We start from the raw sequence: 23,353 nt of genomic DNA on the forward strand, positions 1-23,353 counted from the left end.
TCAGGCTGTAAAAGAGACAGCAGGAGACTAGCACTATCAAACCTGTACGTTTCTGTTCATGTAGACTCATAATAAAGTAGAACTAGCTGAACTGGTCCTGTCTGGTCTACTTGGGTAGTTTCATTTCTGCCTTCCCTTCAGAGTGTATACCTTATTATGTAGGATAGAGGAAGAGGTGAGAAACGCTGCCCCAACATCAATCATCTGTTTGTTTGTTTGTTTGTTTCGGGTCTCAGTATTTATTATTGTGTATTACATTATACATTTATTAAACTTATAAATTTATATTTAAGCCAGGGATCTCTAACCTTATCAACTTTAAGACTTGTGGAGCAAAGCTGGCTGAGGAACTCTGGGAGTTGAAGTCCACAAGTCTTAAAGTTGCCAAGGTTGGAGAGCCCTGATCTTAGTGATCTAACCTTGGGTGCTTTAGAATTCTCCAGCATGTGTCCTTGACCACCTCAGTCAAGACTTTACAGGAATTGAAACTTAATACATCAGATTGAAGAAGGTGGCTTTATATGGCATGAAATCTTTGGCTACACTTTCTTATTTCTGTCATTCTCACAGGTCCAAGGCTCTTTAAGCGGCCTTTAGGGAGAAGTAATCTAAAGCATGGTTTTTAATAAATGGAATGAAAATTACATCTATAGGGAACAGGGTTGAATATTTACAACACTTACAAGAGTATTGTATCTGCTCTCTACAGATGTAACTTACAAGTGGTGTAAATGTACAAAAGGCTCTTTTAAGATATATATTAATATAAAAGTGATGCAGAGACAGAAACCTCGATGCCTGGTTTGCGGAGAATATTTTATGTCATGCTCATTGTAAATAATGAGAGCTTTCTCCCCCTCCCTTTTTAATTAATATTTTTAAGAAATGTATTTCCTAGAAAAGAAAACCTAAATGTTGATATTAATAGAATATCCCATACCTTGCAGATATTTTCTTGCTATTGCAATGCAAAAACTGTCATAGTTTACATGTTGGAAATATGTGTTTATACATTTTAGTTTGCTGGAGCATGAAGCCCAGTTTGGACCATTTGCATGTTTACAATGTTTGCCTGGGCAGGCCGACCCATTCAGAAGGTGGCTACATCTTACTTTGTAGACATTCTTAAAACATCATTGTATCAACCTCCTTCCTCCCTAAGATGCCCCCTGTCACTACTGCTCACCTTCTCCTTTCCCCTTTTTCTGGATAGATGGGCATCATTCCAAAGATAGCATCCATTTTCATTTTCTGAGAAACTTTATGAGACCCAGTAGCATTCTTGGAAATAAAAGCAGGAATGGAAATTGAACTTTGCTTTATAGTATTCCAGATATTTGCCTGTAACGTTTTCTTTTAATAACATACAATATATTTTAGAATTATCAAATCTTTAATTCAGAATAGCATTTATAATGTTTATTGCATTAATCTTATCTTGAAGTAGATGTATTCTTAAATTTTGTGTCAGTGAAATTTAAATAAAATACAGTACGTTGGCATAAGGTTTTGAGGTATTTATAAATAAATAGTTCCTGTTGGGAATTCCTGAGGTACACTTTAGAAGTCATAAAATGAAATTAAAATTACAAGAGGATGAAAGATGTCAACTGCTTTAATTCATTCTGACTGACCTGCTGCATTTTTGATAATTTGCCATCAAGTCAGTGTTGACTTTTAGCAACCAGTTTTCCTAACTGGTCAGACAATTTTTCACTAACTGATCTATCAGATCCTCTAATGGTGCAATCATGACTACAGCAACTGAAGCCATCCAGTTTTGCTGCTGGTCATCATCTTCTGAAATAGGATAATTTGAGCCTGAAATTTATGCCTTGAGTGAGGCTGGATTGATGTCTTCAGTGATCCATTTGTTTTGTTTTTCTGGCTGTCCACTATATTCTCTGGAATCTTTTCCAACACTAAAGTTCAAAAACATCAATACTCTTGATACCAACTCTCACTTCTATAGATTATCACAAGAATTAGTATTTTAATCTTGGTAGATATAGATACATCACTGTGATGGAATATCTTTTCCAAATCCTGCGCTTAATCCCATGGAATGTGCTATTGGGTAGGAAAATGTGAGGATTGTCACTGTAAATAATAAAACTGTGCACATTTTTATAATTCTGCAATCCAGAATTATATGGCAAGGAGAGGATTAAAATAAAATACCACTAGCCCTTACCAAATATAATGGCAATAACAGAAATGTTAAAGTAATACAGGTTTTTGCAATCTAATAACTCTATCTGGAAGAGATATTGCAAGCGTACCACACTGTAAGTGGCTATTGGACTAATAGCTGACCCCTCCCCCTTCGTTGCTCATCGTTTAATTCATATTGCTGTATTTTCATTATTCTTATTGTTCCATTGTTTAACTATTTTTATATTTAAATATTTATAATTTTCTACTGTTTTAAGCTGGCCAGAATAGCCCTGTAGCAAGATGAGTGGTAAATAAATGTAATAAATAAATAGATAGATAGATGATAGATAGATAGATAGATAGATAGATAGATAGATAGATAGATGATAGATAGATAGATAGATGATAGATAGATAGATAGATAGATAGATAGATAGATAGATAGATGATAGATAGATAGATGATAGATAGATAGATAGATAGATAGATAGATAGATAGATAGATAGATAGATAGATTAGATAGATAGATAGATAGATAGATAGATAGATAGATAGATAGATAGATAGATAGATAGATAGATAGATAGATAAATAAAATGTCTAGCACATAAAATGCCTTTAAAAGGTGGGAAATAAGTAAATAAATATAAAATAATAAAAAGCTATTGTAGGATTGATGTACCCTGTTTCTCCAAAAATAAGACCACCCTGGATAATAAGCCCAATCGGGCTTTTGAGCGCATGTGCTAAAATAAGCCTTCTCCCAAAAATAAGACGTCCCTGAAAAATATTGCATCACAGCAGCAGCCATGAGGTGACCATGCTCGCCACCTCTGCGCTTCAAAAATTATAAGACCTCCACGAAAATAAGGCCAAGTGCTTATTCGGGGGTCAAAAGAAAACAAGTCACTGTCTTATTTTTGGGGAAACACGGTAGAATGTTAACAGCTTTAGCAGTATTTGCTGGAAAATCCTCCTATGTACTCTTCTTCATATTTCAAAACAATGCATGTACATGTTTATAAGGAAACAATTTTTTTTTTATGTTTTCACAGACAGATGTGTTGGTGCTGAGTTGTGATCTAATTACAGATGTTGCTCTTCATGAAGTAGTAGATTTATTTCGAACACATGATGCCACACTCTCCATGTTAATGAAGAAGGTCTGTGAACCCACAGAACTCGGACCTGGACAAAAAGGAAAGAAAAAATTAGGTAATTCGGTGAGCCTTATTCTAGAATTTGAACTATGGGTCCAGTGGTGGGATTCATTTTTTTTTATTACTGGTTCTATGGGCATGGCATTGCTTGGTAGCCATGGCTTGGTGAGCGTGGCAGGGGCAGGATAGAGTAAAATCTCCATTCCCACCACACTCTAAGGGAAGGTTACTGCAAAATCCCCATTTCCTCCCTATCAGCTGGGACTCTGGAGGCAGAGAATAGATGGGGGCGGGGCCAGTCAGAGGTGGTATTTACCAGTTGTCTGAACTACTCAAAATTTCCGCTACTGGTTCTCCAGAACTGGTCAGAACCTGCTGAATACCATCTCTGCACTGGTAGATTCATACGGTTTGGTAGTTTTTGCAGAATGTTAACAGTTTTCACAAGCTGTCTGCAAGCTGAAATGATATCTCAGTTTCTCTTCCAATTCCTGATAACCATATAATTATTGTAATTACTATTATGATGTTGCCATGCAATATAAGAGTGTCATTTTTCTGTTATATTCTAGCAGCAGTTCTATTCGTAATAACAAAATGTTGGGTTATTTAGCAATAATATTGAAACAGCTTGATTTATACCATGAGGTAAAATGCACAACCCCAAAATAAACTATACATGACTTACAAGATTATGCCTTTAATAAAAATGTATTAGTTCGAAAAGAATCTACCAGATTCCATCTGATTCTGGCTACCATAAACTAACACAGCTCTCTTCCTACAATACTCAATATGGTGACTTTCTTTGTAAACCTTATAATACATTTACTCAAAATATTTGTTTTTTTGTGGCATTCCATCACTATTCTGTTTAGGCAGAATAAACATAAGTTTCGTAAATGAAATTGCTGCTACACTGCTGTTTGTGTTCTCCTGTTTGTGTTCATTAACTTTGGCAAAGTCTCTCTTAGAAATGATTCCTCAATTTTGGAATCTCTTTTAGAAAATTTACCCTTTATTTCTACATAAGCCCAAAATTCTAGCTATTAATTGATATTATTATATGAAACAATATGTCTTTCAATACTTGCTAGCTATGCCAAAAATAATAAGATTTTGGTAAGAATTTGAATTTGAATTTACTTTATTTGTATGCCGCCCTTTTCCCTGAGGGGACTCAGGGCGGCTCACAATTCAAGGGAGGGGAAAAAAACAAACAAAGTTACAAAACATAAGGACCATACACAGCTAAAAAACACAACAATCATACCATTCGAAGTGGGGCTGCAAGTCTTTAGCCCCAGGCCTGTCGGAACAGCCAGGTTTTAAGGGCTATGCGGAAGGCCTGGAGGGTGGTGAGGGTACGAATCTCCACGGGGAGTTCGTTCCACAGGGTCGGAGCAGCCACAGAGAAGGCCCTCCTCTGGGTAGTCGCCAGTCGACACTGTGCGGCTGATGGAATTCGGAGGAGGCCTAGTCTGTGGGATCTTATTGGTCTAGTGGAGGTAATTGGCAGTAGGCGGTCTCTCAAGTACCCAGATCCAATACCATGAAGGGCTTTGTAGGTGACAACTAGCACCTTGAAGCGAATCCGGAGACCAACAGGCAGCCAGTGCAGCTCACGGAGGATAGGTGTTACGTGGGTGAATCGAGGTGCACCCACGATCGCTCGCGCGGCTGCATTCTGGACAAGCTGAAGTCGCCGGATACTCTTCAAGGGCAGCCCCATGTAGAGCACGTTGCAGTACTCCAGCCTAGAGGTCACAAGGGCACGAGTGACTGTTGTGAGAGCCTCCCAGTTCAGGTAGGGACGCAACTGGTGCACCAGGCGAACCTGGGCAAATGCCCCCCTGGTCACAGCTGACAAATGGTGTTCAAAAGTCAGCTGTGGGTCCAGGAGGACTCCCAAGTTGCGGACCCTATCTGAGGGGCGTACTATTTGACCCCCCAGCCTGAGAGATGGAACACTTGGCCAATTAGTAGGAGGGAAGCACAACAGCCACTCGGTCTTATCTGGATTGAGTACAAGCTTGTTAACCCTCATCCAGTCCCTAACAGCCTCGAGGCCCTGGCTCATCACGTCCATCGCTTCATTGAGTTGGCACGGGGCGGACAGATACAGCTGTGTATCGTCCGCATACTGGTGGTATTTTATCCCGTGCTGTCGAATGATCTCACCCAGCGGTTTCATGTAGATATTAAAGAGGAGGGGGGGACAGGACCGAACCCTGCGGCACCCCATACGTTAGGGGCCTAGGGGTCAATCTCTGCCCTCCAACTAACACCGACTGCGACCTGTCCGAGAGGTAAGAGGAGAACCACCGTAAGACAGTGCCTCCCACCCCCACCTCCCGCAGTCGTCGCAGAAGGATACCATGGTCGATGGTATCGAAAGCCGCAGAGAGGTCAAGGAGTACTAGGATGGAGGCATGACCTCCATCCCTGGCTCTCCAGAGATCATCGATCAACGCGACCAAAGCGGTTTCCGTGCTGTAGCCAGGCCTGAAACCCGACTGGAAGGGATCTAGATAACTGGTTTCCTCCAAGGACCGCTGGAGCTGAAAGGCCACCACCTTCTCAACAACCTTCCCCACAAAGGGGAGGTTGGAGACTGGACAATAGTTGTTTAGGACGGCTTGATCCAAAGATGGTTTCTTCAGGAGGGGTCTCACCACCGCCACCTTTAATGCGGGGGGAAAGACCCCCTCCCGAAGGGAGGCGGCAACAACCGCCTGGATCCAGCCCCGTGTCACCTCCCTGCTGTTAACAACCAGCCAGGAGGGGCACGGGTCCAGTACACATGTGGAGGCACTTACAACTCTCATGGCCTTGTCCACGTCCTCAGGGGTAACAGCTTGAAAATCAATCCAGAGATGTCCTACCAGATTATCCCTTGGTGCCTCAGCTGGTTCTGCGGGATTGGAGTCCAGGTCCGTCCGAAACCGAGCAACTTTATCCGCGAGGAATTGGACGTAGTCCTCAGCTCTGCCCTGCAAAGGATCGCTCGTATCCCTCCTATTTAAGAAGAAACTACTCCTCATTTTCCCTGATTCAATAATTCAAATTGTAAAGCAGTGAAGTGGCAATACAAGAATCTTTCAAATTACAGCCACACATAGCTAAAGGATCTCTCATGGAGCTTCTTTATTTTTCTTTGATTCCTCTCTGATTGGAACACTCTTGCTAGAATTTTCAGGAAAATTCTTTCAGGTTCGATGATCAAACTTTGTTGACATTTATACAGGTAATCCTCAATGTACAACCATTCATTTCATGACCATTCAAAGCTACAATGGCATTGAAAAAAGTGATTTATGACCTAACCTATGACTAATGTAACATCCCCACAATCACAGGATCAAAATTCAGTTGCTTGGCCACCGGCATGTATCCATGATGGTGGCAGCATCCCAAGGCCATGTGATTGCCATTTGTGACCTTCCCAAACAGTTTCTGACAAGCAAAGTCAATGGGGGAAGTTGGATTCATTTAAGAACCACATTCTTCACTTCACTGCAGGGATTCACTTAACAGTTGTGGTAAAAAAGATCATAAAATAGGGTCCAACTCACTGAACAAGTGCTTTATTCTAGTCTCAATTATGGTCATAAATTAAGGACCACCTGTATATGCTTTGTTTCAGGTGTTCTAGCCATACTCTTACTAGGTTACAGACAAGAATTGTAAAAGAGTTATGTTATTATTTTCTATTTCAGTGGAACAGCGTGACTTCATTGGAGTAGATGACTCAGAGAAGAGGTTGCTTTTCATGGCCAATGAAGTAGATCTGAATGAAGAAATTGTCATTAAGAGATCTATCCTTCAAAAGTAAGCTTTGGACTTTGCCTCTTTCCAAATTAACAAGTTTCAATCTTATGAAATATACATAAAACAAATAATTATGAAGGCTAGCTGCTGTAGATATTCAAATGTTTCCATTTCACCCAGAATCTATGATGTTTTGTGATTATGTGTATTTATAGTTATTTATATTTTTCAAAGCTAATTCATAATAATATGCACCATAAAATTGTAATGTGAAATTGAACAATTTAATTATTTATTCCTAAAGCTAGTTCACAGCTTATTATTAATCCAGGAAAAAATTGGGTAAACATTACAGCCTCTTAACTTTCCCACAGAAGATAAACTACTATACTGATCTTTCTTTTTACTGCAGTTTTTAAATCTTTGCTTTCCATATGTTTCGTCATTTTGCAAGTAGTACTAACATGGAAAGCCAGTAGAATCATTTTATTTTCATTTTTTCAAACTTTTACTGATAAAGAGAAATTGGTAAGGATGAAATAAGAAAAAGTGCAAACTGGAGTATCTCAATATGTGAATATAAGAATAATATTTTCTGAATTTGAATACATATATTATTATTTTATCTATTATTGTTATTTTCTAACTTAGTATAAAGCATAGTATAAAAATCTGAGCCCCTGAAAGATTTATTAAAAAGGCATTGGATTAATGTTCCTTTCAAAGGTGGCGTTACTAGACTGTATTCTAACATTACAATTAACATTGAAATCTTGCATTGAGATTGTCTGCAACATAGATGGTGAAATTCCAAATGCAATTTGCTTTGGCAACATTAATTGGAATAATAAGAACCTTTTCTAGGCATTTTCTTTTCTAACCTTTTCTAACCAAATAAAGTAGAATTACAGAATTGGCCTTAGACTTATTTTCTGTTATAGTCATTAACTAATATAAAGTAAAATCACTAAGCTAATAAAATTATAGATTTATAGAGTAGATAAGTAGGATTAAAATAAATGATGTACATATATGTATGTGTGTATCTATTTTATTCAATTTAGGTGCCATTTAACCTTAAATTGACTCTTGAGTGGCTAGGATATAAACTTGAATCATTGTGATATCATTAATGTGCCTCTTGATTACAAGAATTAAAATTAAATGTTTAACAAGCATACAGCCAACTAATTGGTTTAGTTTAGGCTCAAAAAATAACTGTGTCTTTCTACTCCTACATATCAGTGTAGATGCACTGTAATACTAATTATACCTCAGGCGTTTCTGTTTTACTTTGTTTTAGCAAACAAAGAAATAAAATCACTAAAAGAAATAGTAAAAAACAGGCTATACAGCTAAAATGAATAAAACATGTTGAATGATTCTTTATGTTGCTTATCAAAACTTCCCAAATGATGAATTAAAAATTAGCATAATGATGCTAAGCAAACAGAGAATAGGTCAAATCGAGCTTCCCTGTAGAATAAAGTTAGGCATCACTACTGGGGGAAAATCCTTTGTTTCATATTACTTTAAATTCTGGTAGAACAGGAATATGGCACCAGACTTTTTAAAATTATTTTATTGTAGGAATTGGTTCATAAAAAATGAATGATTATAAATGATTCCTAGAAATTAGTTGGAGATAAGAGATTAGGATAATTATATTTTGAAATGTACAGGTTTGGGTAATAACAAATTCTTTCCTTCCTTTCACCATATTTATAGCTTGCCTATCCATAGTAGACTCTTAGCAAGGAGCTATATCTCACATTGAATTAGATCTTATATTACACAGGGAAAAAATTGTCTATATTCAAATAGTAACAATAATGTTGTTTAATTAAAAAAAACTTAATTACTTAGCTATCAGTCCTTACTAGATAATCCTAATTCAATTTAAAATATTATTTACCACTGGAATCTAAAAAATACTTAGCTTCTGAAGCTAAATTCAGTTTCCCTCATGTAACACTTTTCTACTGTTGTGTAGTACATGAATGTACAAACATCAGGAGTTGAACTTGATTTGGCAAATTCTTATTTTTTTTATCTTTGGTTCTGAAAAAAAATGCAAGTGTTTTCTTAAACTCATAGTTAAAATGCCTAGGAAGATACAGTCAGCTCTTTCATTGACCAATAAGGCTATTCGTATCATGATAACCAAAGACATTCTAGCGCATGCATCTATCAAAGTCAAATGAGAATCAGTTTTGGAGGTAGCTTTTCCCAAATTGGATATTCTTTAGATATGTGGATTTTAGCTCTCCTAATTCTCAGGAGTAGCTATGGGAATTCTGGGAATGGGAAATATATGTGGAATATGCCTACTTGTGGAAGTCGGCTATAAGGAAAGTATTTACATTGGATTTTGTATTTACATTGAGTTTATTCATTTCCATTGTCACTTGTCACATTTCAAATGTTAGCTGTGATAACCCAAACACTAAGTCATAAATTATGCCAAATGAAGAAATGTTGAATTACCTTTATGTTAAACCAGGATAGGAAATATGTGTCTTTTCAAATTTTGCTGAACTGTAATTCATAACATCACTCACTATAGGCAGTGTTTCTAGAGAGGCGTAGAATTTCCACCTTTGTGTTATGCTGAGGATAAATATTGGATAGCAGTTTGGATCTGGCATTTGTATGTACTTTGAAGTCTCACTTCACTAAGCTCTATCTTTCTAAGCATTTGGCAAGCCACAGCATTGAAAAATAATGAGAATTCTATCGGCCTTTCTCTATCTCTCAGCTACAAAGGTGGTGGTGGAACTGATATACTTGTTTTCATGGAGTGATTACTACAAGCGAAGAAATGTTTGCCTCACCTTAGATATATATAATTGTTTTTTAAAAATATTCTAAAAGACACCTGTTAGAGCAGGTCTAAATTTGGATCATTTCCCCTTAAAATGCTCTGGGTTGTTTGAGGATGAGCTGTCCCTAATAAACCATCCACCTTCGTGGGTGTCCCATCTCTGTAAATGCAGGTGCAGTGCTGCTCCAGAGAGGATGCACTAATAAATCACAGCCACAATCGGGCCTACTCATTACCTCATACAAAAAGGAATACCTCCTATATGATTGTATGGGGTAATGGCAAGAATGGCTTTGAAGTGACAATGCAGTCTCTATTCAAAAGACCTAACCCATTTATGTATGAAGAGGATATTGTGGTTTTACTTAGTCCTCTTTAAAATTCCTTTTGTGGGAGGAAAAGCATATTTAAGTGCGGAGATGAATCATTAAAAGAATTGTTCCGGCACAGAAATGTATTAGGCACCTCTGAAATACTAAGAGAATACAAAGTTAGTTCATTTTTGTTATTTACAGTGGAGGTTAATTTAAACAACTAGTGGATTCTATACTAATACAATAATTTTTGTTACTGTGGTGTTCTTATGAAATTGCTTCTATGAACCTCTATTATATTTTTTTACAATATAATTCCGTAACATTGCATACCTCCTGTAAAGTTAGTGCATATTTCAGGTTAATTAGGGATTGTGTGTCAGTGTTGAGCTTTTTATAGTTACCTCCAAGGCGTTGTAAATCATCATGATTAGAAAAGGGCTACCTAGAGAGAACGGCATGTTAAGAAGCTAAGAGAATATTCTTTTTGTAAGAGTCAATTGATTTTTCCCTACTTTTGTAAGTAAAGTTTTGTTGTTATCCCAAAATATTATAGAGAACTCCTCTGAATCAAATTGATTGCTGCTTATACAACAATGAGTGTGTGAATGTTCACATGCACATGCCTTTACATCAGTGGTGGGTTTCAAAAATTGTTCGAACCTACTCTGTGGGTGTGGCCTACTTTGTGGGAGTGGCTTGCCGCCCATGTGACTGGATGGGAGTGGCTTGCTGCCCATGTGACCAGATATGAAGATGTCGACGACACTTGTCAGAACCACCTTAAATTACACACAGCACTGGCATGCATAAGAATATGATGTAAACTTGTTTTTTAAAAGGCATCTTTGGTTTGCGTTAAAACAACTTCAACACACGCAATGTTCTGATTGCACCACAAACGCAGTAGTCATCCTTACCTTTCACAGAGGCACTGAGTTTTATAAATATGAGCATGATAGTGTAGAATAATCATATCCAAGGACCAGTGGTGGGTTTCAAAAAATATTGGAACCTCTTCTGTGGGTGTGGCTTGCTTTCCGGGTCCACTGGTGGAACCTCTTCTAACCAGTTCGGTAGATTTGACGAACCGGTTCTACCGAATAGGTGCGAACTGGTAGGAACCCACCTCTGCTTTACATGCTCTTGGCTTCAGATAACCACAATAACATACTGAGGAAACTGTCATGAAAAAGCCTATAAGGACTATAAACTTATTTGTACGATCCATTAATCTTTGAATTGTACATTATTTGCATTGCATTGAACAACATGATGTAACACAATGTGCTTTATGTCTTTGCACTAGACTCGGATAGGAAATTTAAAGTGAACCAAGCCAAATTTGGTGTCTACCTACCTTGTCTCAAGCTTACGCTTCTAAGCTAGGCAGAAAATATGGTACTCAAGAGGGAAACTGGCTGGAAGGAGAGGAAAACCCAGGAAGAACAGTCTGTTTCTGGATTCTTGCTATGGACTATGCCAGTGATGGCGAACGTTTTTGGCGCTGAGTGCTGAAAAGGGAGTGCATGTGCGTTCCGCCTGGAACGCAACCCAGAAGAGCTGCCCAGGGGGCAGACCCGCGCTAGAAAATGAACTTCCAGTTTCTGGTGCACATATGCGTGCCGGCCAGCTAGTCTTCCAGTTACTGGCACACATGTGCGCCAATGATCAGCTGCCCAGTGCACATGCTCACGCAGGAAAATGGAAGACCAGCTCTTCCAGTTTTCGGCACTGCTGCATGCACGAAGGCCAGCTGATCATTGCATATTCATGCATGGCAGAAACCCAAAAGAGGAACGGGCAGCGCTGCACGTGCCAGGCAATATGACACGCAGAGCATGTCATAGGTTCGCCATCACGGGACTATGCCTTAGAACAGAGATTTCCAATTTGAGATCCAAAGGTTGTATATACTCCTGAAAACCTTGGATGTGATCCCTTAGAGACCTTCCCAGATTTTTAACCTTTTAAAGTAAGAGTGAAAAATATTAAATACATGATCATGTTAACAGCATTTAAATTAATTGAAATAATTTAAAATGGAAAGGAAATGAACTTCAGTTTGTGTCCTGGCCTCACTGATGTCTCCTCTGCATTTCGTCCTGTGTGGAATATAGAGCCTGACATGCCATTCAAGGGCCCAGGGCAGTTCTCATCCCAAAAACAGTTGTACATCTTTGGCTTAGATGACGGGAATCCTGCCCGTCAATCAAATATAGAACTGAATGAACATTATTGCAATTTTCATTGCTTTGTCTTCCCTTGATGCATCTTTGTTCTATAAATAGTCATTATTCAAGGAACTTGTGAAAATATAATTCATTAACTCTAGAGCTCTACATAATATATTGGGCTGAAAGATCATGATTGACCAAGCAAAGTTGCCCAAGAGACATCTCAGCTGAGGGATGATTTGAATCAAAGTCTTTTGAGTCTATCACTTACTCTACTGCTAGTATACAGGTAATCCTCGACTTACAGACTTTAATTTATTTACTGACCGTTCAAAGTTACAACTGCAATTTATGAGCATTTTTTACATTTACGGTCGTTGTAGTATCCCCATGGTTATATCAAAATTTGGACGCTTTGCAACTAGCTTATATTTATGACGGTTGCTGGGGTCATGTGATCACCTTTTGCAACCTTATGACAAGCAAAATCAACGGGGAAGCCAGATTCACTTAACAACCATGTAACTAATTTAACAACTGCAGTGATTCATTTAACAATAAGAAACATCATAAAACAGGACAAAGCTCACTTGACAACTGTCTTGTTTAGCAACGCACATTTTGGGCTCAATTGTGGTCATAACTTGAGAACTTCCTGTATGTTTAATGCAGGGTTATTGGGGTTGGCAAAATATAGAATAAAGCAGAGAAGAGTAGTTGGAGCTCAGAATTAGAGAAATACTGCACTTGAAAATCTATTGTTTTAATTTTACATTTTAATTACACACTATTAAATGCTCAGGAAATACTTGCAAGTTGTTGGAAATGATGAGACTCTTTAGGTTGAGGGTGGGATAGAAGAGAGTGAAAAAGAGAATATTCCAAAGTATGAATAAAAATAATGGACAATTATTGTATAGATTTAGGTCCAGTAAAAGTGATCACAGTAGAGGTCAAAGAGTTCTTGTCTTCATCATATATGAACTGCAGGACACTGTCTAAACATATTTAAATGATGGCTGTTTATGCACACATCCTTCTAAAACCTCTCTATATATAACCAAAGAACCTGAAGAAGGAGGTTCACTGAATCCTACAATAATTCTTTTTATTGGTACTCTAACAAGGAATAATTAATAAATGCTACAATAATTTCTTTTAACACAGACGTCTATGTTTGCATGAATGCAAAACCTCAGCAGAAATCTGGGATAAGCTAGAAACTCACTGTAATAAATTAAACTGCTATATATAAAAAGCAATTGAAAGTTTAAATTAGCCACATAGTTTTTAAGGAATTAGAAACTTAATGGACCATGTTATCACCCAAAGCTGAAAAAGAACTTGTTGGGTAGATTCTTCTGAAGAAAAAATATGACATGCAAATAATGCCACATACACTCGGAGTATTCGTTGTGCTAGAAAGGTACTTCAGAGCCTACAAATTATGTTCTAGATCAGTGTTTCTCAACCTTGGCAACTTGAAGCAAAACTGGCTAGAGAATTCTGGGAGTTGAAGTTCACGCATCTTCAAGTTCCAAGGTTGGGAAACACTCTTCAGTTGCTTTTTGTGGGGGTCTTTATACATTTAGACAATCCTCCAAACCACACTGGTCACTGAATTTGAACTTTTTCTGCTCTGACTTACCTGCTTATTGGTTGAGTTGAGAAGTGTGCTATATTTACTTAGTTTTACAACATCCTGTCAATGATAGATTTTGTTTTTTTACTCTTATAGACCTCTTAGTAAAACTATATGGTTTCGGATTTCAAAGGTAAAGAGCTCTGACTCCTTATAGGGCAGTTGGAGAGACTGACCTTTTGGTGCATCCATTTCTTACAATTTGAGCTTCTCTCTCTCTCTAACTCTGTTAACTTTCAAAGGAAAAGGTTGGGAAAAAACCAATTCAATTTTCTGAGTGGGAATTTCTATTTCTTAAAAACATGTAGGTTTTTAATTTTAATCTACTTTGCTCTTTTTGGGGCGAGGGGGTTTACATTAGAATTTCAGTACAGAAGCAGTTAAATATTTAATCTAATTGCTCTTTTCAGATTATTTTGTCAAAGCTCAGTATGTATCTGTGCATATATATTATGTAAATTAACCTTCCTCCATTTTGTACCATATTTAAATTCGCCTTTCCCAACCAGCATGACAATAGACCATGAAAGTGTAATCCAACACTTTAGTACCAGACCATAAAAGGGATAATGCCTTTTGAATGTTTACAGGATCTTTCTCAGTGGACAATTCCTAACTTGTTTAGCTTCATAGAATCATTTTACCGTGCTGCTCAGGTGGCATAGAGACTGAGTCTAAGGTCAGTGGAGTTATCCATGCCTATTTGAACACAGTCCGAATCTTCTTGGCCACATGTTAGACATATGTTACTCATCAATAGCTGTGGAACTCCATGACGCAAACCAGACTGGAATGCAGCAGTTAGTTAACACCCCAGTCCGCGTTGTAAATATATTAGCAAATGTAAAGAAGCAGAAGAGAGAGAAAACATTACCTAAAGTACTGCAAGAATAGCATAAGGCATTTGTCAATCTGTGATAACAAACCGAAGCAGTTTCTGTAGCCTTTTATTTTAAACTATCTAGTCAATCTTTAATAAGGGACAGCAGAATAGGATTTTCTATCTGGAAACACCTATGGGAATTGTTTAATTGATTTGTCGTACTCCAAGAAATGCTACCTTGAAAGAGCTCTTATATCAACCCTATCTTTTAGTTCAAAGGAATATGCTTTCTAAAAAGACATACAAGTGAACGTGTTTTCAGAATTGTAGTTACATTTGGTACTGATTGAACTAATTGGAGTTACATAATGACAATTTGCTACACTTACTGCATTGGCTGCTGAGTTAACAATGCCTAGCCAGCACATTCACAGTGGTGCAATTTGGCTGAGGAAGCTGAAAAAACTAAATACCAGCAGGAATCATGCTACAAAGTAATAGGCCACTTGGGAAGTCACCTAAAGGTGAATAGTCTTCTGAACTGTAATTTTTTGAGTTTGTAGGCAAAGAGAATTGTTGTAACAATTACTGATTGGCTGTGTAGGTAGTTCTTGACTTCAGACCAGTCATTAATGACTGTTTGAAGTTATGACAGCTCTGAATGGTTGCTTTATGGTACGTACACAGTTCCAGTCAGGGTAAAATGTAACACACACACACACACACACACACACACACACACTGGTTAAACAATCAGAATTTGGTTGCTTGACAGTCTGTTCCCATTTACGACCAGAGCCAAGTTTCCCACAACCATGGGATAGTCAATTATGATCTTCTCTGCTGGCTTTCCACCATGGAAGTCTTTGGGGATCTCTGAACTGAGCTTGAAAAATGAAGCAGGGATCATGAAGATCTGAGCTTTGTTCCTCCAGCGACACTCCATGCATGGAGGGGAAAAGAACTTCTGCGCTAGGCTGGAGAAACAAAGCAAGGATCAGGAAGATCTGAGCTCCATTTTTCCAGCCCAGCACAGGAGTTTCTTTCTGGTCATGGAGGGGAGGGGAACTCCAGCATTGGGCTGGATAAATGGAGAATCCTGAAGATCCAAGCTCTTTTCCTGCACACTACTGTAGGAGTCCACTTTCATGCATGGAGGGGAGCTCTTGCGTTCCTTCAGCAGGCAACTGTTTCGCTCTATGAGCGAATGGTCATTTAACAACTGCAACTCGGAGAACCAGGATTGTGGTCATTGAGTGAAGTCATCATGTGAGGATCTCATTTAACAACTGCTTCATCAACAGCTGAGATTCTGGTCCCAATTGTAAGTCAGGGAGACCAGAAATATTATTTCCTTTGTTCTTTATTTTTAAGAATTCGGAGGGTAAAATTAAGCCTCAGAGCATTTGATTGCCTCACTTAATTTTAAAAAAAAAAAGTTTTCACTTTGTGGGAACAGTGAAGCCGAAATCAGCCATGCTACAAATGTCTCAGGCCCCATAGGTGTTCTTCGAATTTTGAAATGGTGAGTGAGGGCAACACAGAGCTTTATTGGAAATATGCTCACCTGCCCAGAACGTGGCAAGCTAAGTGTAGCTGAAAACATATTAAGAGGGTAGCCAAAATGGCAGGAAGTTCCTCCCCAGTTTGCCTTCTCCTGAATGCATTTTGTGATTGCTACCAGCTGGCAGCTATTTTATGAATGAATCTAATCCCAACCTAGACCTCCTTCCTCATGGCAGTCATTGTGAGAGCACTCAATTAATTTTAAATATGCCTACAAACCCCTCAAATTTGAAGATATTTATTTAGAGCACACAGCAACCTCTACCTTTTAATGTGACAAAGTCAACATTTGTAGATTCAGATAAGAGAAATTATGAGCTAAATATTTCCTTACATTCATCTTGCTGCTTTCTGAAATTTATCTTCTCCTGTGTTATTTGTTTAAAAGAAAGAAAAGCTCCATATTGGAAATAAATATCAGAAAACAATCGATCAAGGGTAGAGAAGAGGAAGGGGAAGAATGATGGCAATCTGGTCTGGATTGATAACGTACATTTGATAACAAAAAATGGGCAAAGTGAACAATTGCATGCTGGTATATAATAAATCATCAGTTTAATTTAACAAGTTTAGAATTAGATAATTCAGAATGAGAAAAGGAAGAAACTGTCAACATACATTGCATGTAGCAATCTGCCAATTATAAAAATATATTTTGAGTTTAGTCTAAGAAGTAAAATAGGCAAAGTTCCCAGAGAGAAGATTTTCACTGCACCTATTTTGTTAATCAACTTCAAAAAGTTAAGAAGAAAAGAGGTTGGGGAGAGGGGAGGAAGGAATTTTGGCTGCATTCCTGGTTGTGGTTTATCCTTATTGGATCATTGCCATGACACTGCAGCTCCTGGTTGTGTTGTTTGCTTGTCCTTTGAGTAAAGCTGTGTGTAAACCCCCCCCCCCCGAATGTGTTTGTAGGTAACACAATAGTTATACAGGATATGTCAGCCTCTGCTTTGCTGCTGTTTCGGCTGCCATTGAAACGGGGAGGGGGGGCATGGTATTTGGGAAGGGAATCATTATGTGCTGGAGGAAGATTCTAGACGCTGGCCTGACCATCTCATTGCGCATGCGGAGGAAGGGAGTTTCCCGCCAAGGTTAACTGTCCAGCATTCCATCCTGGTGATGTTTTTTGAAGATATCTCCCACCTGACAGTTGGATGAATTATAATTGGATAGAAGGAAAAGAAAAATGTCTTTACATGAAAGCGACCAGGAAGAAGACATGGGTGCAACGGCAGCACCATCTTTAACAGAAATGCTAGCTGACCTGAGAGTGGAGGAACCTGCTGTTCGACCCAGATGGACTTGGGGTGTGGGACAGAAAGAGGAACCTGAGGAATTACAAACTGGAGTCACGAGAAGGAGGCCAAGAAAAACCCCAGCTGCTGACTGGAGTGGCTCTGGAGAGGAAGATTACAAAATGTCCCAAGCCATGAGTCTCCTTGAAGAGGCATGGAGTGAACGCCGGATTCAAGAGAGAGCTGTGGAAAGGGAACCAGCAGAGGAACTGGAAAAAAGGTACCCGCTGCATAGCTTAAGGGAGACTGGAAGGGCCGAAGGGGGATGTGCACAAGAAAACCCAGCACCGACCTCCCCCCCCCTGCGGCTAGAGACATTCAGAGAGCAGAGTGGGGGGCAGGCGATGCTGGATGGCTAAGGTTCTACCCTTAAGCGTAAAAGATGATGGAGAACCCAGCGGCCTTGGGTTGTTTATTATTCAGGTCTGGAATTATATGGAAATATATGGGCCTGATTTGGTTACTGATGAATCTAAAGTGAGAATAGTGTTAATGGCTTTGGAGAAGAAAGCAGCCGACTGGATGGTCAGATTACATAACAGTAACTCCCCTCTCTTGAGGAATTTTGATGACTTTATGGCAGCAATGAGGAGAAGGTTTGACGACCCCTTGACTGAGTGTCGAGCTAGATTAAAATTTACGACCCTCAGACAGGGAAAGAAAACTGTGCCTGAATATGTGCAGGAATTCCGGGAGTTGTCGGCCTATATGAGGGGATGTTCGGAAGAGGCCTTGTTGGATCGATTCGCTGATGGCTTGAATAAAGATGTTTACCAACAATGCATAAACAGGTGCATTCCCTGCCGTTTGGAGCCTTGGTATGAGAGTGCTGCAGATATTGAGCTGGACTTAACCAGGCTTCATTGCATGGATGAGGGAGAGGTTGAGAAATAATAACTTTTATTGTAGCGCCTGGGATGGACCGGGCCCTTATTTTAGGACTCCCCTGGCTCCGTAGATGGAACCCACGCATTAACTGGAGAGGGGTGGTTGCGAATTCGGACAGCCATACCTGAGGGGAAAGTTGAAACTCCAGACTCTGAGACTACTACCCCCACACTAGCAGCCAGGAGGCAGGAGAAAATTGTGGGAGGAAAGAATTCCAGGGGAATATTGGGACCTCAAGGATGTTTTTAGTGAAAAATCTTCTGATAAATTACCCCCTCACAGACCCACAGATTGCACCATTGATATTTCACCTGGAGTAAAGCTTCCAAAGCCCCAAATATATTCAATGACCCCTAGAGAGATGGAGGAAATGAGGAAATTCATTGATAAAAACTTGGAAAGGGGATTCATTGAATCAGCAAGGCCCAAGGTAGCAGCTCCAGTATTGTTCAGGGAAAAGAAAGATGTCTCCTTCAGATTATGTGTTAATTTCAAAAACTTAAACTGCATCTCTGCTCAGAACCTCTACCCCTTATCACTGATGAAGGGCCGGATTTTCAGTAAATTGGACCTAAGGGAAGCGTACTATAGGGTCAGAATTAAAGAGGGGACAAATGAAAAACTGCTTTCAATTGCCCCCTTGGTTGCTTCCAATTTCGAGTAATGCCATTTGGCCTCCAGGGGGCGCCAGCAGTCTTCATGCAATTGATTAATGAGGTTTTACATGACCATCTTTACAAAGGCGTAATGGTCTATTTAGACGATATCCTTATTTACACGGAAACACGTGAAGAACACGTGAAGCTTGTTCGCATGGTTGTAAAGAAACTCCGAGCGGCAGAACTGTACGCCAAGTTGTCCAAGTGCAAATTTCATCAGGAAAAAGTTGATTACCTGGGCTATCGGATCTCCCACAAGGGGATAGAAATGGACCCCTCTAAAGTCAGGGCTGTCACCGACTGGGAGGCCCCATGTACAGGTAAGCAATTACAGAGATTTTTGGGATTTGCTAACTTCTATCGTCAATTTATTCCCTCCTTCGCTAAGATAGCTCTCCCTATAACTAACCTCCTTAAATCGAAAGGAGGGGCTAAGCCTAAACCTAGCAAACTGTTGGACTGGACTATGGACTGTCAAGCTGCTTTCAAGAAGTTGAAACGCCTCTTTGTGAAGGAACCAGTCCTCAAGCACCCTGACATGGACGCACCGTTTGTGGTCCAAGCTGACGCCAGTGATGTGGCAGTGGGAGCTGTACTACTTCAAGCAAATAGCCAAGGTAAATTATAACCCTACGCTTACACCTCTCGCAAACTGACCGACACAGAAAGACGTTGGGCTATTTGGGAGAAAGAGGCTTTTGCTGTTCGTTGGGCTTTATCAACCTGGCGCCATTTTCTAGAGGGCGCCAAGCACCCTTTCGAGGTGTGGACTGACCATAAAAATTTGGAGGCATTGAGAACCCCCAGAAAACTTTCACCTAAGCAGATGCGCTGGGCTCAGCATTTCAATAGATTCAATTTTACCTTGAAATACATTCCGGGAGGGAAATATTTTATGGCTGATGCTTTGTCCAGACTCCCTCAGTACCACTGTTCAAAGCTCAGTGTTGTCCAGCCTGTCATTCCCACAAAGAGCCTAGCTGCTCCTGTTGTTACTAGAAGTCAGACAACTTCCAAATTGGAGGTCACTGAGGACTTTCTATCTAACCTAAAAAAAGCCCTTACTGAGGATGACTGGTTCCAGCAACACGTGGATGAATGCACTATAAAAGATGGATTGGCTTGGATTGGAGCAAAGTTATACATCTCTATGTCCATTAGGACCATTGTACTTCAACGGGCTCATGACTCCTGGATGGCTGGACACTTTGGGTTCATTAAGACCCTGCACCTCGTTAAGAGCCAATTTTGATGGCCATCGCTGAAAAAAGACATTGAGGCTTATGTAGCTAGTTGTCCAGTTTGTGCTGCGGCTAAACACCCTCCGGGTAAGCCCCAGGGGTTGCTCCAGGCGGTGGCCCGCCCAGTAGCCCCGTGGAAGGAGATCTCCATGGATTTCATTGTTGAACGTCCAGAAAGTCAAGGAAACACAGTAATCTGGGTTGTTACTGACTTATTCTCCAAGCAAGTTCATTTCATCCCTTGCTCCAAGATCCCTTCCGCTAAATCTCTCGCTAAGATGTTCATCTCACATCTCACGCTTACATGGGGTACACGACCGCATCATTTCGGACAGGGGTGTTCAGTTCACCTCCCTCTTCTGGAAAGAATTCCTGAAGTGGATTGGCTCCACCCAGGGTTTAAGCTCCTCCCACCACCCTCAAACTAATGGGGCCTGCGAGAGGACTAATTCTGTGTTGGAGCAATATTTACGTTGTTTCATCAACTACCAACAAGATGATTGGGTGGAATTGTTGCCTCATGCTGAGGTAGCTTACAACAATTCTGTGCATAGCAGCACTGGCTTTACCCCTTTCCGTGTCGTGTATGGCCAGGATTTTGTGCCCATTCCTGAGATTCCTTGCGAGTAGCCGCAAGTATCTTCGCTGTCCGAGTGGAGTGATCGCCTTCGGGACGTCTGGCCTTTGGCACTCCAGACTCTAGATGCTGCGCACCGGGCTCATAAGAAACAAGCTGATAAGAAACGGACTAAACCCCATGAATATAAGGTTGGTGATCAAGTTTATTTATCCACTAGATTTCTTCAAACGACGCAGAAGTCGAAGAAGTTGGGCCCCAAGTATGTTGGCCCGTTTCCTATTGTCAAGATTATCAACCCTGTCTCAGTCCGTCTCCAGTTGCCTAAGCATCTCAACCGAGTTTACCCTGTTTTTCATGTTAATCTCCTGAAGCCTCAACACACTTCTTCCTTGAGAGCACCTCTTCCTCCTCCACCTGCTCCACTTTTGATAGAGGGAGAGCATCAATTCGAGATCCGTGAGATTTTGGACACTCGTAAGCGGCGCAACCGTGTCCAGTACCTGGTGGTTTGGAAGCATTTTCCCCCATCTCACGCTGAATGGGTTGACAAGTCCCATGTTCGAGCTCCTCGTCTGCTCCGCAAGTTCTACTCTGCCTATCCTGATAAGCCCTGATTCTTGGACAGTCTGCTACTTCTCCTTTTTTTTGGTTTTTTTCCTCCCTTCCCCTTTCTCTCTTTCGTGTCTTGTTGTCTGTCTGTTTGTTTGTGTTCTTTTTGTTTCTGCAGGTCTGACCGCCCTTTTCTGGAGGAGGGCCGGATGTCAGCCTCTGCTTTGCTGCTGCTTCGGCTGCCATTGAAACGGGGAGGGGGGGCATGGTATTTGGGAAGGGAATCATTATGTGCTGGAGGAAGATTCTAGACGCTGGCCTGACCATCTCATTGCGTATGTGGAGGAAAGGAGTTTCCCGCCAAGGTTAACTGTCCAGCATTCCATCCTGGTGATGTTTTTTGAAGATATCTCCCACCTGACAGTTGGGTGAATTATAAATGGACTATGGACTGGGGTGCCAAGGGGAGGGGATTGACCTATACATGATATCCTTTGCTTTCGCGCCTAATTAACCAGATTCAGCTTTGCTTCACTACTATTCATTTGTAATTTGTAAAAAAGTTTGTAAAACTTTTGTAAAAAAGTACACTTAATTTCAAGCAAATGGAGTTGAGTTGTTTCTTTCCTGATTATTAAATGAAGTAGCATCTGACAGGATATTTTATAAAAAATAAGGTGTAATAAATTCCATATTCCTGTAATTTATAATCTTACAGAGAAAAGAAAGGAGGACAAAGTCAGAGATATATATGAGATTACTTCAATAAATTGTATTTCAGATTATTTACTGTAAACTAATATGAATATAACGTGTGTTTTATTCATTGTTAATGCACATTGGAAGATATCTGTCCTAAACTAATGCTAAAAAAGAAATACATTTATTAAACACTTTAAGTTATTCTGAATGACAAAAAGAAAAACAAACAAAAAACAAGGGAGGGATGGCTTTAGTAGCAAATTATTACATAGATTAAATCCTGCCATGAAAAAAGTAGAATTGACTTTTGTAGCAATATCTGAAAAATATGTCTAAGCTCTAAGAATGCAAGGCAGATTGTACTGGCATAAATATACTGGCCCCAAGTATATGATGAATTAATTCTGGACAAATAATTTAAGTACAGCTATTTGAGCAATTACTAGTTATTCAACACTGAGTTACTAAGTAAGTTTGCAGGAAAAGTGTAAAACAGCTGGCTAGTATCAGGATACTAGTGACAATTAGCTTAGAACCCGTACCCTTCCTTGTGGCTTCATATAGTTGCTTAATATGGTAGAAAAGTTAGAAATCAGGCAGGATTTCCTATGTTAAGTTATGTTATATAACATAACCAAGATGTTCTGCATCCATTTTCGTTAGTTTGATGGGGATGTTGCATGGGGAGGGATGGCTACTTTATATGAATTATTGTAACAATGCAAAGGAATAAATATTGTAAAAAAATGCTTGCAACTGGCATTTACGAAAACATAAAGGATAAGGATAGCAAAATCCTCTATAGTGCTTTAGAAATTAGTAATGCAGAACTTTAAAGACCACACCAGTCAATTTGCTGAGCTTTTTGTTCCAGATGTCTAGATATTCAGGATGGTTATATAAATGGGAAGTTGTTGAAAATGAGTTCTCCATTTGAAGTACTGTATCTCTAGCCAGAGTGGAATTGTATTAAGTAGTAAATAATATTTGGTAATTTTCATCTA

At 39.6% G+C, this 23,353-nt stretch overlaps 1 protein-coding gene across 2 annotated transcripts in view; it reads left to right on the forward strand.

The window, feature by feature from the left end:
- The window catches only part of EIF2B3 (eukaryotic translation initiation factor 2B subunit gamma), a 107,312-nt gene that overhangs the window by 17,998 nt on the left and 65,961 nt on the right, over positions 1-23,353 (forward strand). For both annotated transcript variants that reach the window (XR_015697281.1, XM_087719759.1), the window contains exons 4-5: positions 3,214-3,373; positions 7,038-7,149. Coding sequence is in view for 1 of the 2 variants with exons in the window: in XM_087719759.1 (XP_087575885.1) it covers positions 3,214-3,373; positions 7,038-7,149 (272 nt within the window). In the remaining variant the exon portion in view is untranslated. The remainder of the gene's footprint in view (positions 1-3,213; positions 3,374-7,037; positions 7,150-23,353) is intronic.

Source organism: Thamnophis sirtalis, unplaced genomic scaffold (genome assembly GCF_051295495.1).
Source record: "Thamnophis sirtalis isolate CommonGarterSnake01/CBP01778 unplaced genomic scaffold, rThaSir2_p1.2 scaffold_7, whole genome shotgun sequence".
NCBI lineage: Eukaryota > Metazoa > Chordata > Lepidosauria > Squamata > Natricidae > Thamnophis > Thamnophis sirtalis.